Here is an 18886-nt window from a genome sequence, read left to right on the forward strand (position 1 = left end):
TACTACATCCTGTTCCCACTAAGAATGCTAGACATTACACGCGAGAACATTAAATGGGTCAAGGGCAATCACTCGAAAGCCAAATTTTATTTAGGATTCCACACGCTTTGTGTTCTGATGAATATATTGAACACTGCCCAAAATTACTCTTATAGATCAACAGACCCATATGTGTCTGCTCAAGTCCCAGTGAGTTCAATAGTGTTTTCTCCCAGGTAAGTGCACATAGAACTGCAACCTTCAGCAAACAAACTGAACTGAAACCACCACAGTTACTGGAGTAGGCGGGTGTAGCATTCAAAGGTGCAGTGAAAATAGTTTAGACACCAGCCACTGAAGTGGACAGAATACAACAGGCAACTCGTGAGTCATCACATGTGACAGCAGAGGACACAAAAGCCCACTCCACCCCCTTTTCCAGCCACTTCCAGGTTGCTGCAATGTGCATGTGTGCAGTAGGGCCGCCAATTGGAAGTGTGTAAATTGGTCATTGCCTGTAGTTTGCTTCTGTCAGACTAAAAAGCTGTTCTCAGAAATTTAGAAGTTCTTAATTTTGAGGTCAGTTTTGTATGCCCCTCTTTGATGTATGTATATTCTTATTACTATGAATGGGTGATATATCTCCTTCCTAATTATTCATATGATGTCATCAGTTCCATATTCTCTAGAAGAGAATGAGAAAGCTGACAATGGATTGGAAAACCCGACTCTGGAAGAAGAAGAAATAGCAAGGTATATTTCTCTGTTCTGGATAGTGGTCACACTCAGCCAGAAGGAGCAGATTTGCAGCCTGGAGGTCTGGCAATGATAACCTTTAATCAGCAAAAGCCAATGAGCTGACTGAAACCCTTTCTGTGATGAAAAGGACTTGGGCCATATATATCTACAACCCCCATCACTCCTGACCACTGGCTATACTGGCTGGGCCTGATGGGATCTGAAGTCCAACAACATCTGGAGGATCACAGGTTCTCCATACTTGGTCTAGAAACTTCCATTTACGAAACATCCCACTTTCCCATCTTATAATAGAAATGGGCTGTGAAGAAAATATGAGACTAAGTCTTATTCAGTAGTCAAATTTTACAGTGTCAAGAATTGCATTCCAAGCATTTCACAAAAGCCACAATTAAATATGTTTTATTTCTATTGACACAATTAAAAGTAATTGTGTGAAAGTCTTATCTCATTTGAATAACCAAATGAAATCACTAGTACATCTGGCATTGCTAAAACCAGATATACAGAAATCCTCATTAATACACTTGAAATAACAATATTAGATAGGAAGGTAGATATGGGGTTCCTATTTGTATTCTGACTACAGCACTTTAAAAAGTACACTGCTCTTGTGTATCCCAAAATAGGTGCAATCATGAAGACTGGTCATTTTTCAGTATTTTTAAATAAAAACTGGATTTGGCGCCACAAGCCTATACTGTAAACTGCAAAACAAAGGAAACACAAAGCAGCGGAACTGCCTTGGGACTGAATCAAATGTTCCTCTGTCCAGGGTTTCCAGCATCCTCATCTGCAAATCCCCCTTTCAAAATCCAACCAAATATAACAGTGCAGCAGACTCTTTGACCTCCACATAGTCTTATTTTTAAAACGTTTTCTTATTACATCGCCAATGAATCAAACTTATTCAAATATCTGTCAACTGAAGCGGCAGATTAGCTGCGATAGTGTAATCAAAGTAAGACCTAATATGTAGCCTTCTAGTGCAGTAAAGACTTTTTTATGCAGGAATCTAGGTGATCTAGATTGTTAACACACACTCTGTCTCAGTCTAAAAACAACTGTAGAATCACAGCTGGGATTTAACCCCGGCTGCACAGAAGGTTTGGTATCCATAACAGCTATGCAGACAGGCTGAAAACCAATGCCAAATTGTTACATTCGTATCCTGTTCTTCTCTCTAAGGAACTAGCAGAAGCATTTATTTTCACAACAATACAGTTAGGTATGGGTAAGCCAAGAGAATGTACTTGCTCAAAAAGCAACAGAGCAATCTTCATAAATGAATGGAAACATGTACAGTGGTACCTCGCAAGACGAATGCCTCGTAAGATGAAAAACTCGCAAGACGAAAGAGTTTTTCGTTTTTAGAGTTGCTTCGCAACGAATTTCCCTATGGGCTTGCTTCGCAAGACGAAAACGTCTTGCGAATTTGTTTCCTTTTTCTTAAAACCGGGCGCATTGCTTGAAGAGGTGCAGTTCCGTGCTTCGCAAGACGAAAAAACTCGCAGAACGAATTAATTTCGTCTTGCGAGGCACCACTGTATCCGAGTTGCCTTAATCTCACTGTGCCAAATTTACTTATTAAATAACATTTCTCACCTACCTCGTAGGATTGAGAACCTATGGTAAACACAGGATGATGCAGGCAGTCCAGTGCTTGGCTGTACTACATTTTAATGCATATTAAAAAGCAGAGGCACGACCTGACCCCGATTCTGCAACAGCAGCAGTAATATGTGCTCTTGTGGAGAAATGTGTGCCTGTAATTATGCTATATTTCCCATAATAGTAGGCATTATATGGTGTGGGCTTGCTATTCTCAGCTGTGGCCTGTCCTAAGCTGGAATGCAATGTAAAGCTAACTCCCAAGTCCCATAGCAGACGGTGAGTGTGGTGATTGTATGGCACAGCAGCACCCAGGCTGTATCTCAATGTACGATAGATTATGTTCCAAGTAGCCACATCTAAGCTTCCATTCAATTTACATGAGTCCCAAATCCTCAAGGAAAACTTCCATGCATCTAATGAAGTATTCAAATCTTAACACTTCAAAACATCCATCAAACTGGGGACTTGAAAACAGTGGTCCCAGAACTGGCCTCAAAGAGAGGTGCTGTCTTGTCTCATTTGTGCAGGGTTCTTCACATTGCTCCCTGCAACAGAACTAGGAAGAGTGGGTTTGTGCCAAGAACAAATAATGGCTTGGTTTACTGGACAGTCAAATTTATGGGCTCATTAAGATATCCTTTGTCCACCATCTCTGGTCAAGGTGGAGACTAAGTTGAAGAGTAGTTGCCTCATTAAACGCAATCCATTTTTCAGTTAGCACTTCTATTTTGCAGGGCCCACAGGAAGCAGGCAGTTGATTATTAGGAAGGAGCTGTTTCTGAATGCAGGACACCAGAAATGTGTTGATGAAAATGTATCGTTCAGTTACTGGCAAATATAAATAGCACTCACAAACCCATTTTGTTAGTACACAGCTTTAGAAAATACATTAACTGGGTGATTGCTATGAAGAATAAGACTGAAATACTTTGCCTTTGCAGACTTCATTTGTCTATTTCTGCACTTCCTGATGAGTTTTCACCTCATTTTACACCAGTTTTATTTGCTACAATGCCAGTAACAAAGAATGGCAACCAATTCTGGAAAGTTCTGGGCACTTATCTCTATAAGTAAGAGCTCTTAGGCTAAATTCAGACAACCCTCAAGCCATTTGTTGTTGTTTAGTCGTTTAGTCATGTCCCCCTCATGCACATACTTGCTTTTTCAAGGGGTTTGGGTCAAAGTTAGGCTCTGTAGAATAAAACAGATCCTCCTGAATTTGCCTGACACAGGGTCTACCAATAGCAGCATCAAATAAAAGCTTATTTTGGTAGAGTGCACATTAAAAATCACAGATCTGGTGCTTGCTAGATCCAAGGCATGGATCCTCATGAGTTTTACACAAGATGGCAATACCACGAGGAAATCATGGAACAAATCTGTGTACACAGAGGTGATCTATGATTTGATGGCTGTTCTAGAAGGGATTCCTTCTAGAAATATACCAGGAATAGATAAAATATAGAAGAATCCATGCCTTGGATTCTCAGCCAAAACAGCACCAGGTTTCGGATTTCCCCCTTTCACTCAATGGAGACATGTGTGTAGGGGTGTGTGTATGCAAATTCACACTCACATACATCTTTTCCCTCTCTCTGGCACTCCATTTTCTCTTTCACCTCTCAACTCCTGTGTCAATCATATTTCTTCTTGCTGCCTCCCTACATTGCTATTTTCCCACCCCCACAATCGACCAGATATCTCCCTGTCGCCTCAGTCACTTCATTGCCTGTTCAGCTGCTGCTAAGAGTTTTCAGAAACACATAGAGCTGAAAAAAGAAAAGGAAAAGAGAGTTGTTCTCTCCCATTTCCTCCTTCAGCTTTCTGTACTTTCCAAAAAGGGGAGGGGCAGACAGCACCCTTGACACCACATGACAGTGAAGCGGGGAGAGAGGTCTCAGAATACTCATGGCCACCTGAGGATGTCTGCAAGGGTGCCACTGTACCCATGGATATAACCTTTGAGGCCGCAGGTCACCTGGATTGAGCCTTACTAATGTCCTTGCATGCATACTTTGAAAGGAAAACAACTTCAAAATTGAGCTTCTTATGTTATCTTCTTACTATCAATGTCTACTAGCCACAATGGCTACGCTCTGTGTCTACTGTTGGACATATGTCTCTGAATACCAGTTTTGGGGAAACTGCAGAATGGGAAAATGTTGCTGCACTCAGGTTCTGCTTTTGGGCTTCCCATGGGCATCTGCTTGACCACTGTGAGGACAGAATGCTGGCCTAGATGGGCTTTTGGCTTGATCCAAAAGGCCTGTTCTAACAAGTTTCTGTTTGGCTAACCAAATTCTGTAATTCATAAAGCATGTGAGCTGCATGACTTTTTTATTATTATGCTCCTAGATACAATGAAGTATCTATTTAGTTGCAAACAGATATACTTTGCTAATGCAGCCAGTTAGTGTGCATGTTTTTTCAGGAATTATGTGAATTAAACGACCAGATATTAATTAGACAATTGGAAACATTATCTAACTTGGTTTAAATAACTGGACTTTGGCTACATAATAAAGATTTAGATTTAAATAACTGGCTTTTTTCAGGAGGATGCCTTGCTTGAAACATCTTTAGGTGTGACTATTAGAGCGTCTTGTTTTCACCAGCTTAATCTGATGTATCTGAGAGTCTTCATCACTGTGGAATTCATTTCTATATAGGGATGCACAGGATTCCATTGAAAATAAAAGCAAGACTTGCATCATAGTTGTATAAACAGATCCATGTACAGATTTCCTTCTGGAAGTCAGTACAGAAGGAATAATACAGTATAATGCTAGCTGGCATCCTGCTGCATCACAAATTGCTGCTATATTTGTTCACTTTCATATAAAGGCTCCCATCTCAAGTTGATCTTGGCATACTTCAGAGAACCAGACCAACTGAGGTAATGACAATTTCATGGTGGCTGCTAAGAATGCACCCTGTTGAAATTCGAACTGCCTGATCTACCACTTTCAGAACCCTGTCTTCAGATTATTCATGGATTTGGGTTTTGAGAGTTTTTATTTTGTTCAGTTTTTGTCTTAAATATATATAGAGAAACACAAGCGCTATGAGTTGCACAACGAGTCATACAGTTAGTAGGTGTCAGAGTCAAGAACACAGAGTCCATCGTCCAGTTCCAATTAGTGTACTGGAGGCAATGCTCAGTATTAAATCAGCTCCAAAATCCCTAACACAAATATCCAGGAAAGAGGAGGGAAAGAACAAGCCAAAAGCTTTATAAACTGAGTAATGCTGTGATAAAGTAATCCCACACTAGCAAATGATAGAAGGTCAGGGCATGTATTATCAGACTCCTAAAAGACTATCTGCAGTTATCCCCAAAGTCATATGCTACATTCCATCCCACATCGATCATCAAGCCAATTCCACACAATGTAGTTTTCGGAACATCTTGGATTAGGCTTTTATGAACGAAACCCCTATTTTTATCCTGATGAAAAATTCCCATTGTAACTGGCTGAAGCATTATTTTTTAAAAGAATCTGCATGTATGATTAAGCAATAATTTAAGCAGTCCTATGGGACATGGTATTCTTTTCGCTTAGCAGTTTATAAACATACACAAAGCACTATTTTCGTTCAAGACATACTGATGTAATTAAAACGAAGCAGTTACCAGTTTTCACATTTTTGGGGGGTGGGGTGGGGGAGAAATAGGCCAAATTATGTCCATTTCTCTTAACAGGAAGCTGTTCAGAAGAATTAAGAAATGTGAACAGAGGAAATGAGGGTTTCAGTTTATTATCAGTTAAGGCTTTTTAAAAGCTAAAATTTTAAAAATTGACAGAACAGTAGGAACCAAATCCCCATTCTATATTTCAAATTTCAAATGGCTCAGCACCTTTTTATTCTGTTACTGAATATACTTAAAAGTATCTGCACAGTCTTAAGAAGCCACTGTGTTTTTGAAGAAGTGCTGGCTGAATGTATGTGTTAAAGAGGGGCAGGGGGGTGGAGAAGCACTTGGATTCTACAAATAATTCAGCACCTTAAGTCTTAAAAACATTGTTGTGACCTTACCTACTCAAGTAGGAAAGGAAGGGTCTTTAGTTTTCACTGAGCTGGTGGCAAACAGAGCAAAGCCATTTCTTAACAATATTCACAGACTATCCAGTACTCAGCTGAGCAAACACACACACTTTTTGTTCCAATTCTACATTTCACTACGCACTGTAGCTTAGCCAAATATTTTTATAACGGTTTCAGGGACAGTTTCATTTCCTGTAGCTTGCTCAATGGCATGAACTCTTTTTTTTTAAAGAAAGCAAACAACAACAACACATCACAACACAACCCCAAGCATGATTCTGGGGTGGGGGGAGGGGAAAGGGCAGGAAGGAAATTCACTTAGATATGCCTGGCTGTATCTCTTCTACTATTCTAACCTTTCAGAGTGCACACGCTGATAAAAGCCCCTCAAAACTAGTTGCATTATTTGCTATAGCGTTATACTTGCTGAAGCAATCTTAATGAGCTTATCTAGAGGAACATATTGTCAGATATGTTAATGCAAAAAAGAAAAAAAAAACCACCCTGCTGCCAAAAGGTGCAACATGCCAAGCCATTAATCAAAAATGCTGAGGACTGTGACAAAGAAAACAGGCACCATCCTCCTTTTCAAGCAAGGAACACAATGAAAATGTATCACACACACACATACAAATAACACTAAGCAGGAAGGTCAGTGTCCCCATAAGAAAGCATGATGATACGGCACATAGGCGAGGTGTCACTTGCTTTTAGAAGCCTCTGCACAACCCACCTCATTTCAAAACCCAATATTTGCAGGAGGAATTTTTTTTAGTGTATTCCTGACACCCTGACCTCTGCTGTCAAGCTTTCCACCAATCAGGGTGTGCAGTTCTTACAAAGCTCCATCAATCTGGTGGTTTAACATCACAGACTGCAGTTTAATCTAGAGGATTCCATTTTCCCTTCCACACAACCAAGGCAGTGCACCACCACCACCACCACCATCACAAGACCCTGTGTTCTTTCTTCTCTCCCCCAGCTTTCCCTTTCCCTGTCCCCGAAATGTCTCCTCTGACAGACACACAGACCAAGAGGACATTGGTATTACGGCTATTATTTATTTATTTGCGCGCACCTCCCTCCCACGCCAGGCGGCTTGTAAACGTTATCAATACGCACAGCAGAAAGCAAAAAAGCGCGGGGGGGAGGGGAGGGGAGGGGATCAAGACAGGCGGAGTATTCGCAAGATGTTTTCCATTTGGACAATGCAAAGCGCCCGTTCAAACAGAGCTAGACCACGCTGCACGCTTAGGAGAGGAGACACGCCAGATTAGGTTTAAAGCGCCGCTGTTTTTGTTATGCAATACGCTGCAACCCCCGCTCCTCCTCCCCCCCCCTCCACCCGGCTCTGCTGCAGCAGTTCCCCGTGTGTGTGTGTGTGTGTGTGTGTGTGTCCGTCCGTCCGTCCACGCACACGTACGCGCACGCCCAACACACAGAGAGAGAAAGAGAGCGGCTTACCTGTAGGAACGCTCCCCTCGCACTGTGTGCTTCCTGAAAGGGATGATGGTGGTGCCGTTATCTTGGATGATGTCGTTGTTGTTCTCTCCATTTGGGGACAGCGCTTGGGTAGGTCCAGGCATTGGAGCGCTCCCAAAGGCAAGCAGCCCTCACCCGGGTGCCTGTGTGCGGAGAAGCTGGGGCGGGCGGGCTCGCCGTGCGCGCGTCGACTCCTTCGCTACTGACTCGCTCCGTCTCTCTCTGCGCCGCCGGCCCCCTCCCCTTTCCTCCCTGGCCGGTGACGTCAAACCGCCGGGAGCAGCGCCCGGGCCACGTGACACGGCTCCTCGCCATAGCAACCAGCTAACTCATCAGATCTCCCCAATTCACACAGGGCTCGAGCATGACCACAGCCAGGCAGCCAAACAGGCGCACGGGGCAGGCCTAACATCTGGCACGTAAAAACACCAAGCCAGGCTCTCTTCCTCTTCGGCTTCCCCTTCAGTCTCACCCTCGGTAAATGCAGCTGTATATACAAAGAGCCCGCCTTTCTTTTCTTTTCTTTTTAACGAAGGGATCGGGGGCTTAAAAAGGCCAACACTATCCACCCTTTAAAAAAAATTAGCCATGCAACAATGCGATGCGGAAACCCTCTTGCACGTATCAGAAAATAAGGTTCAGATGCAACCACGCTAGTCCCAATGTAAGCGGGGGCTGATGGGCGTAGGCAAAACATGCGACAAAACGCGTGGAAAGCCTCAGGTTTAAAATTATGGGGGTCTCTCAAAATGAGCATTTTGTAATCATCACCCTCGGAAGCTTGGATGAAGCACAACACGAGTTCTCAATGGCTAAAGCAAGGGGGCGGGATGGCAGCTTTCCACAAGTATATTTACAAGGCTATTAACCTCTTCTTATTTTAAGGAGCATTTAAGAGAATTTCAGGGGAAGGGCTGCATAGCAAAATGCACGTTCTTCCGCCAAGATAAGCACAGAGACAGAAAAGGCACAGCATCCCTCCTCCCCCAACAATCCCTTGCTCTTAAGCACTCAAGTCATTTATTTTTTGTCCTACATTTAAGAGACACAAACAAAACAAAATAAAAACCCAAGCTTTCCCCCCTCAAAGCCTCATAATCCATCATCATCTATTCCCCGGATAATACCAGGTTATTTTTGGTCTCAAGCTACTGGAATTAGTATCAAAACCAGTCTCTCATGTACTAAACCCAGATGGCAGCAATAATCCAAACATCAGCAACAGGGCACACAGTCTCTAGTTTTCCTTACAGATTAAAAGAGCATGTAGTATATTCTGATCCTTGCTATTTCAAAAATTGCTTCTTCCTTCGAGTGCATAATGATTCCCCCCCCTTATTTATTGGTAATAAAAAACCTGAATGAGAAACAGCGGCTGGATTTTTACAATGTATTTTAATAACAAAGTATTTTAATAACTGCTCATATTCCTAATAAAATGTTTTTCAACATTCTGTTACAAACCACTGGCAGGAAAGGGTGTCTAAGAACTCTTTTCTTAGACAAAGTCTGCTGAAATCACCTTGAAAAGTTCAAATGCATTTAACAGCCTCAGGCCATATACTGAAGCCATTGATGGCTTTCTTCCTTTTGAATATGCTTGCATGAAGAGGGGGGTGGGATAGAGGTACATTTGCAAGAATCTACTTGCATTAACACTTTGTTAAGGGATCTTTAAAATAGACATGCTAAGTATCTTCCTTTGGTTTCGGCTGCTCCTGATAGCATCATAGTATCAGACAGACTCCTTGGTCTCCAGTGTCTCTGCATGGCAACAGTTCTTGCTGGATTAGCATATGGTGGTAAACAAACCTTTGATCTTGAAAACTATTTTAAATATCAGGAAACTATATTCAACAGAGTCAAAGGCTATGGGGTAACAAAAATTATACTACTGTATTGCCATTCTTTCTGTCAGACAATGGGATATTCAGTACAACTTCTGCTATGTCAGTTCAGATGAGAAAGCAAAAGTCTTCAATATCTTAAGATATATCTAGAGATGATAGTTGTGTTAGTCTGTTGCCACAAAAAAGCACATTCTTGAGGCATTTCAAAAGCTAACGTGCCACAAAAAAATTAAGGTGCTACAAGACTCTCATTTTCTTTTTCTGTGTTTAATCATCGTTCTACTAAATATGTATGTCATCTTTCCTCCAAAGGAGCACTGGATAGCTAGTGTACATGGTTCTTTCTGCATGTTATACTTACTACATGATATGAGGTGTAGGTGAGAGACTGCAACTGGTCCTAGGTCACACAATGAGATTCACAGGCTGAGTGGAGATCTGAACATAAACCCTCCTGATCCTTAGCAAACACTCCAAAATCACAACACCACACTTAACTCAGCTGTATGGTCAATCCATGTTCCCAAATGAATTGTGACGGGGTTGAAAGATGCCTGCCCACCTGCCTCCAGAGGGATTTCTGGGGGATGAAGAGTGTGGTAAGAGAGATGCATAGCACAGAAGCAGAGGCAGAAATCAGCTGCAGTAAGGGATGGAACTTGTGGAGAGAGAACTTTAACACAGAAGCATAGTGCATACCTAACAAAACTAACAAATCTCAGAGAAACTAAGGAATCCCAGAGGAAGGGACTTCATAACCTGCCATAATTATCCAAATGAGTTAATTGCCTAGGTAAGGACTTTACCAACCAAAATTCACACCAGCCTATCTTGCAGCTAGGCCTTGCACCTTTACCATTCAACAGAAAGGGTATCAAACTATCTACTTGACTAGAAAGGAAAGCCTTTAGGAAGCCATCCCAACTCCTTCTGCCAGCCTAGGATAGCCCCTCTCTCTGACACAGCCCACCCAGCACTCCACCTATTCAGTAGCTAAGGAAATCTCCACCCACTCCACAAACACAGTATGCTTTGCCTGCTTTGATGTACTGTATCTTTGTATTAAGGCAACAAACTATATTGCTTAAGCAAAGCATGCTTCCTGAGCTTTATTTCAGCTTTACCACATTGTGGCATTCTTTCAGGGCATAATCTGAGCCAGATCCCACCAAAACCTATATAAACTCATACAGACTCCAAAAGTGCTTTAAGGGCTGAGCTCTAAAACATGTAAAACAATATAAAGAGACTGAAGGGTACACATTTCCCTCACATTTTGCCCTCACTTAGCATGGATTAGAGAAGGTCCAGTCACAGTCTCAACAATTCTCATTTTCGAATAATAGGCACCACACTCCAAATATATGTTGGCACCTTATACTGCAAAATGATGCCAAGAGGATGAAAAATATCAAACCAGCAAAAATAAAAAAATATTTCCATTCACAAACATCTACTTTGATCCCTTTTTCACAAGCCTCCACCACACACAATGGAACTATCATGAAAGCAATGAGAAACATCACTTCCTTCCAGCAAACAGAAGTGCAGTGACAAAATTTGCTGCCTTCCACAGGCAGCCAGGTTAGTAAAGATGAAAAAACAAATTCAGCTCTCTGTTCAACACTAATTGGGAGGCTTTGGGCAAGTCTCTCAGCTTGACCTTCCTACCTTATAGGCAATCAAGAGGCAGAATGCTCTGACCTCGTCTGAGAAGTTGCAAGAGACCAAAAACACAAACAAAACCCCACACCTATTGCAACCTTGAAATAGGTAGTCTGCTATCTCTTATTGTCAAATCAACCAGAGGGCAGTAGTTCTTGCTCAGCATAACAGCTTTTACAATTTTGCATACAGAAGCCAGCACACCCTACAATTTTCATTAAAAGATATAATATCATAGAGGTTCATAAAAGCTCAAAGTCCAAATCTTGGGAGCTTCAGGGGTATAAATGTAGGCATCACATCTAAAAGTTGGCAACAGATGGAAGGCCCAGATTCCCTGTACTTGGGTAGATCCTGTCAGCTGATTCAGAATATGCTTCATTGGGTGCCAAGTGCTATCTCCAAGTCAGTAGTCAGAGTGCTGAAATTCAGTGTCTGTCCTGCAGCAATGCTCTAATTCTAAACCTAACCTACTTTTTACTGTGTTATTAAAAGAATAAAAAAATAAATTAGAAGGGTTAATGCAGATTTTTTGCATTTATTTCCCTCCTCACCCAATATATAGTACACCTCAAATATGTAACAGGACAGAGGTATAGAAGCAATGTGGGAAGGCAATTATAGGCTCTTCATTTCTGGTGTAAAAAAAAAAAAGGACGTTCGAAAGAAAAGCAAATTTAAACTTGTAATCTAACAACTTTCTTTTTAAGCATACAGAGTGTGCACATCTTCCAATTGCCCTCCACAGATCTGCAGGCAGAGAATTGATGTACCATCTCTTATAAGAAATGTGTCCTGTGTAAATATCTTTGTAGCATCAGATGGTGGATTCAGTCAGCCTGCTCATCGAGAGGGTGTGGCATCAGGCATTGCTTTCCGTACAGTTTCTGCCTAAGAATTGAGCATGCTGTCAGTGATGCCACAGATATAGCAATCCTGTACCCATCTAGAACACAGCAAGGAAAGCATGCGTCCTCATTTACTAATGGTAGACTTGTGAATAATGACACCAAGAATACTGATGGCATAACAGGTTTGGGGTCCCCCCCCGTTTCATTATGTTGCTTAATAAGTTGCTGTATATTAATTATGTTAAGAGTTTTGTAAGCTGCTACCTCCCTGCTTATTTAACTTATAAGCAGAATTCATCATGCGAAAGGCTGGGCTGGATGAATCCCAAACCGGAATTAAGATTGCCAGAAGAAATACCAACAACCTCAGATATGCAGATGACACAACCTTGATGGCAGAAAGTGAGGAGGAATTAAAGAACCTTTTAATGAGGGTGAAAGAGGAGAGCGCAAAATATGGTCTGAAGCTCAACATCAAAAAAACTAAGATCATGGCCACTGGGCCCATCACCTCCTGGCAAATAGAAGGGGAAGAAATGGAGGCAGTGAGAGATTTTACTTTCTTGGGCTCCATGATTACTGCAGATGGTGACAGCAGTCACGAAATTAAAAGACGCCTGCTTCTTAGGAGAAGAGCAATGACAAAGCTAGACAGCATCTTAAAAAGCAGAGACATCACCTTGCCAACAAAGGTCCGTATAGTTAAAGGGGAGGTGCTTTAATCTTCCATTTCCTATGCTTTCTGCCTGCTTTGGTGACAAACTCACTGAACAATTGTCAACATAATGGGACATAGCCTGTTGAACAGGCACATAGACTTAACTCAATTACTTTTTCATCTTCACCCCCCATATTTAGTCAATTGGGTCCTCCAAATTACCTATTCGTTTTGCTTGCACAAAGCTTACATGTAGGTTAGACTATGTCTGGTCTTTATTGAGAATCCATTCTGATTTATTTATGGAGGAATTACATGAAAATGAACATTCATCCCAATTTGTTTGCAGGGTGTCTACACATATTTCCATTTGTCATTCATTTACCTCATGCTTTCCAATGCATTTGTCTATGACTTTCCAAACCACAAAATATCCATTTGTTTATAAGTGGGTTTGTTGTGCCAGAACAACAGAGCACTTTAACAGCACAAACCTAAAGTTCTGATATGTGCTTGGCTCTCTCCTGCAAGATATGGACAGTTTGAAGGCACCCCATGGTCAGGTCAGGTCACTTCTCCCTGCCCCCATCAACAGAAATTCTGGTCATGTTTGGCCATTTCTCAGCTATACCCTACAGTCTTCTCCTCTGGTCTCCCCTTGTCTCACCAGAGTTCCCTTACATCTATCCATGACTGTGCTGTCAAATATTTTATCTCTATAAGAGATCTGACCACATGGCACCCTACATCCTTCCTATATACTCCCCAATCCTACAGAAGGTCCTTGTCCTTACCTTTACATCTATCCATGTTCTTGCTCCCTTATTCTCGCTACTGTTATATCTCAATACTTTCTTGTGATCTTCACTCCTCCAGTTACATTACCCTCAACCACCCAAAGGTGTCCTGCTCCCTCAAAAGACTTTGGCCTTTCTCCCCCATATGCTTGGAACTGCCTCCTAGAACACTTGCATGATGTTAACCTGTCACCAGTTGTTCCTTTGCAGATGTGGTTTGCATTCAGCACTGTTTAAATCTGGCACCAAATGGAAGTCATGGCTGCAAAGGAACAATCAGGAGCATACTCTAAGCTGTGCATGCCTGATAGGTTCCCCCCCTCCCATGCCTGACATCATATGCTAGTTGATGGGTGTGGCCACCTGCCAGTCAATCCACCCAATGTGGCTTACAGAAGGTTGGCCACTTCTGGTTCCCACCCTCTGGCCAAAAGGGTGCTCTCCTGTAACTTAGCTTAAGCACATGTAACCAACATAATATTTCTTCCCTGTTGGCCTTGCCTTACTTCTGTCCCCTTCGATTGCCTCTTTGTTCAATTCTAATTGTAAGCTCCTCAGGAAAGGGATCTCTGTTCTTCTAAAAGCATCTTTGAGGATGATGACAGTATATAAATGATAATGATAAAATGGCACATAAGGTTTCCCATGGCTTGCCAGAAGTGAGGAATGAAGGATGAGCTTTGACACATGTTTGTGCATTTAAAAGACCAATGACAACAACCACAAAAAGTAATTGACAGGTAGGCAAATGGATACTAGTTGGATGAGAACTCATCTCAGTGTAGAGGTGAGAACTGGATAGCCCCCAAATGTCCTAGAACATGAAGATTTGCCGTTCTTTGATGAAAATAGGGATGTCCCATTCCATAATGATAATTTTACTATTTATATCCCACACATCTTACTGGATTGCCCCAGCACTCTGGGCAGCTTCCAACATATAAAAAACATAATAAAACATTTAAAAAACCCTTCCCCATACAGGATTGCCTTCAGATGGCTCTGGGGTCGGAAAACTCCATTTCCTCCCACATATCTCCAGTGAAAATAGGGACATCTTAGGAAAAGCGGGACATTCTGGGATCAAATCCAAAACTAGGATGTCTCTGGAAAATAGGGACACTTGGAGGGTCTGGGAGAACAATATAGGAAATGAAATGTCTGCTCATTCTCACTACTTTGGGTGGGACGGGGGGGGGGGGAGACACACACACATATCAAACTAAGAGTATGAAACGGCAGCATTTTGTTGTTGTTGTTAATGTAGGTGCAGCACATTTACTACTTTTCTTGGCAAATCTGAACCCCTTAAATGCTCTTTTCTTCTCACTGTGTCTCTTAAAATTATGGTGCAAGCACAGAGAGGGGAGGGGAAGCTTTATCTGAAAAGTCTTCTTTCCCTTTACAGCTACAACCCTGCCAATGCAATACTGAGAACAGAGGGAAGGAATAATATGGGTTCCATATGGATGACATACCTTTTGGCCTAGCTGACATTTCAACATTTTGAAACAATGCACATATTACAGATGTAGTTAATTTGGTCCTTACTGCAAACCACTACATATACAGTAAATCATCTTGTAGGTTTCCTCCTCCCACATTCATAGCTGTGTGCAGAACAATTCCAATAAGCAGCAGACCAACTGACATAAAATGTAGACCACAAGCCAGTTGTTAGAATGCAATTCCAGTCTCTAGAGAGTTCCTTTAAGTAAATAGAAGGAACAACAGTTTGGAGGGTTGGAGGTTTACAGCCGAAGCGGGTGTAATGCTAATGAAAGCCAAAGATTTCTTATAAAATGTTACTTCAGTGAATAGGAGAAACCTCTTTTTTAATGGACAGTCTGCTTCTTCTATGGCTTCTGTCTCCGAAATTCCCTTCCTTTTCATATGAGATTTCATTCAAAAGGAGCACTTTCAGGAAATTCCAACAATATTTTCAGTCAATAATGCAAATACTCAATTTGACCAATTCTTACTAGAATATGAAAATAATCTGGTAATCTACATTTGTAGTAATCTACATTTTGGAAAGCCGACAAGCAGCATTTCAGGGAAGTGCTTTATTTTCACAATTTCTTTATTGATTATGTCCTCTCCCAAACTAGTGTACAGGCCAAAAACTTTTATAAGGTTGTCTAGATTGTGTACAGATGAGCATCCTATTCTACACAAATGATGTCAACACAGACTTGGAGACTGATCCAGGAAAAAGAAAGAGCTTTCTCAACATGTGTAATAAAAATGCAATATCTGTGTTGGTTAGAATGCTCTTCCACACTACAACCACTTTCTCTATCGCATTCATATTGATATGTTCACATGATTAGCAGAAGAGAGACTCAAAGGAGATTTCACCCTAAGAATGTTTTGTGAACAATGACTGCTCTCCAATGCCTTCAGTGTTAAGCTGTCAAGGCACTTGTCCAGCTATCCAGATGCAGCACAGAAAAGCTTTAATTCTCTGAGAATAGAAAGGTGGTTGAGCAGTTAAATTGCCCAAGTACTTGAGGTGACCAAAAACAAAATTTAAAAAATCTGTGGGATTGTCTCATCATCCCCGTAATGGAAAGAGTTCCGGACTATAACTTTGGATACCCAAGTTAAATTCCCTTCTCAGCAGTGAAGATCACCTTCAGTGACTCCTCCTTAGTCTAACCAGCCACATTAAGTTGTCTTATGGATAAAATATGTGACGGAGAGCCATATTAAAGTTACCAGATTTTTTTCAATGAATCTGGGGACACTTTTCAACTTCAATGGATTTTGTATGGGGACTGATTTCTAAATCCAGGGACTGTCCCTGGGAAATGGGGACGTCTGGTAACCTTACCATATATGCCATCTTGAGCTCCTTGGAAGGCAGGCAGGATATGTGTAATAAATAGATAAATAAACTCAAAGATCCTAAGCCATTTCTGGATCAATATGGCAACCCTATCTTATTTTTTTCTACTCCAAAAAAGCCATCATAGGGTTATACTAGTGCAAACTTAGGGTATGTTTACCAGTGCATGGTATTTCTAATGAATTTTAAGAGTCAGCAGAGACATACATACAAACTTCCCAGCACTATTCCCTTCCTTGGGCAGGAGCTCATTTTCACACTGCATACTCAAGAAGGTGCATATTACAGTGGTACCTCGGGTTACATATGCTTCAGGTTACAGACTCCGCTAACCCAGAAATATTACCTCAGGTTAAGAATTTTGCTTCAGGATAAGAACAGAAATCATGCAGTGGCGGCGCAGCGGCAGCAGGAGGCCCCATTAGCTAAAGTGGTGCTTCAGGTTAAGAACAGTTTCAGGTTAAGTACGGACCTCTGGAACGAATTAAGTACTTAACCCGAGGTACCACTGTACTAGATAGATACTTTATTCCTCTTTTATGAGGTGTTTGCAATCCCTCCTAGTTGTGTGTTATCTGCAAATCTAAGGATCCTCTTATACCTCTAGTCATTGAAGATTGCTTGGTCCAGGACAGAGTCCTGAGGCACCCAACTTGAAACCTCCCTCAAAAGTTTGATGAGAAACCACTGGTACTCTTTGAGTATGAATTTACAACCAGCTGTGAATCCACTCAATGGTACAGTGTGCCCAGAGTTTTGATGATCTGCTTTTTCAATCTCATCCCAACAGTGTTTTCCTTTAAAATATGTTTATTATTTCTATGGTCAGGTTTATATTTATTCAATGAGAACTTTATTGTCGCAGGAAGCTGGACAACAAAATGTCATTTAGCAATTGCTCAATAGGCAGATGTAATTAAGCAACTTATTTATGGTACATAGACTCATGGCACATTATAATAACCAATAATGTATTGCTATTTTGCATTATCACATGCATATGCTAGACTAACAAGTAGCAGCTAACAACCATCTTGAGCACATCAGATCAGACACAGTATAAAGCATTTATACTAAGGTTTTGCAGGAAGAGTACATATTTCATTTGCTTACCATAGGCTATTGTAACCACACTGGTTAGCCCACTGAGAATATCTAAATGTTATAATAAATCTTATCTCGGGACTTTACTATCAGTTTGATAAACATTTCAGGTAATTTCAGTAGTGACTTTACAAATTACATATCTTTAAGAACAGAATAGTAAAGACACTACAAACTTCCTTCCACACTTCCTGTATTTAAAGAGCAAGCCTTCCTATTCTTTTATGATACAATACTGCCGTTTCCTGGTACCCTATTTTGTTACTCACAGAAAGGGTCCACAAACATGTATCCCCCACATGAAAGGGATTGACATCGATGTAGAACAAAGGAGTCACTTCCTCTAAGAGAAGCCCCACCACCACCATTAAAAAAACATCCAACTTGTTGCTTAATTTAGTACTACCATACCATTGCAGATAGCATCATGGTGAGTGGGTCAGGGGAGCCACACAAAAACAGGAGGAGGGAAAGGTAGCGTTGGCAGAGTTTCATCACTGTATCTTTTATTATTGGTAGCCTCAGCCATAAGTTTTTTGGGGACAGTCACAAAAGCCAAACTGATCTGGCAGGAAAGAGAGATGACGGTAATAAATTATATAGATGGAAATAGGCAAGTATGCTGAAGTTTATGGCACAGCAGGAAACTAAGCCATATTGTGCTACATACTAGGCTTGTTGCAAATGCAAAAGAACTGATTTGTTCCCAATAATTAACACAGTCTTCAAAAAGGAAAACGAAAGCCAGTCAATAGAGCTCAGGAACCTGTTTGTAGGTCAGCATCATTACCCAAAACTGAGGCTAAGTTGGAGTAGGGAACTGGGTCTGAAAAATGACTTTCTTTGTGCCTTTGAGAACTGTAGAGCGCCAAAAGGACGTGTTTTAATAGTGAAGGAAGCACTACAAAGGGATGCATGTAGGTGAAGCCTTTCCCTTCAATAGATACTTATGGATAGCGACTGCATGCCTAATCCTTACCAGAGTCAAGACTACTTTCCTTCTGTTCCGCAGTGACACATTCAGACACAACCAAAGTAGTTTATTGCTGGTTTGGCCTTCCTTACATTGTGCAACAGTATAGACCATGGCAAAGGGCTGTGGTAAGGAAGGGCAGTATGGAAAGCTGAATGAAAATATAAAAACACTAGAAAAGTGTTCTGGAGTTGTGTCACACATTTATCACAGCAGAAAGAAAGAAACATGCCACTATTCCTCTGTGCTAATAAAA

The 18886-nt window shown here is 41.3% G+C and overlaps 1 protein-coding gene across 3 annotated transcripts in view; it reads right to left on the reverse strand.

Moving 5' to 3' along the window:
* Window positions 1-18886, reverse strand: part of MAPRE2 (microtubule associated protein RP/EB family member 2) — an 86725-nt gene that overhangs the window by 41767 nt on the left and 26072 nt on the right. The window contains exon 1 of one of the 3 annotated variants that reach the window (XM_053396218.1): window positions 7864-8120. The exons of 1 other annotated variant lie outside the window; for it this stretch is intronic. In XM_053396218.1, coding sequence (XP_053252193.1) covers window positions 7864-7985 — 122 coding nt within the window. In that variant the 5' untranslated portion in view covers window positions 7986-8120. Of the gene's footprint in view, window positions 1-7863; window positions 8121-18886 lie in introns of those variants that run through there. One more of the 3 variants, XM_053396221.1, reaches the window with a different exon arrangement.

The sequence above is a fragment of the Podarcis raffonei genome, chromosome 7, assembly GCF_027172205.1.
Source record: "Podarcis raffonei isolate rPodRaf1 chromosome 7, rPodRaf1.pri, whole genome shotgun sequence".
In the NCBI taxonomy this organism is placed as follows: domain Eukaryota; kingdom Metazoa; phylum Chordata; class Lepidosauria; order Squamata; family Lacertidae; genus Podarcis; species Podarcis raffonei.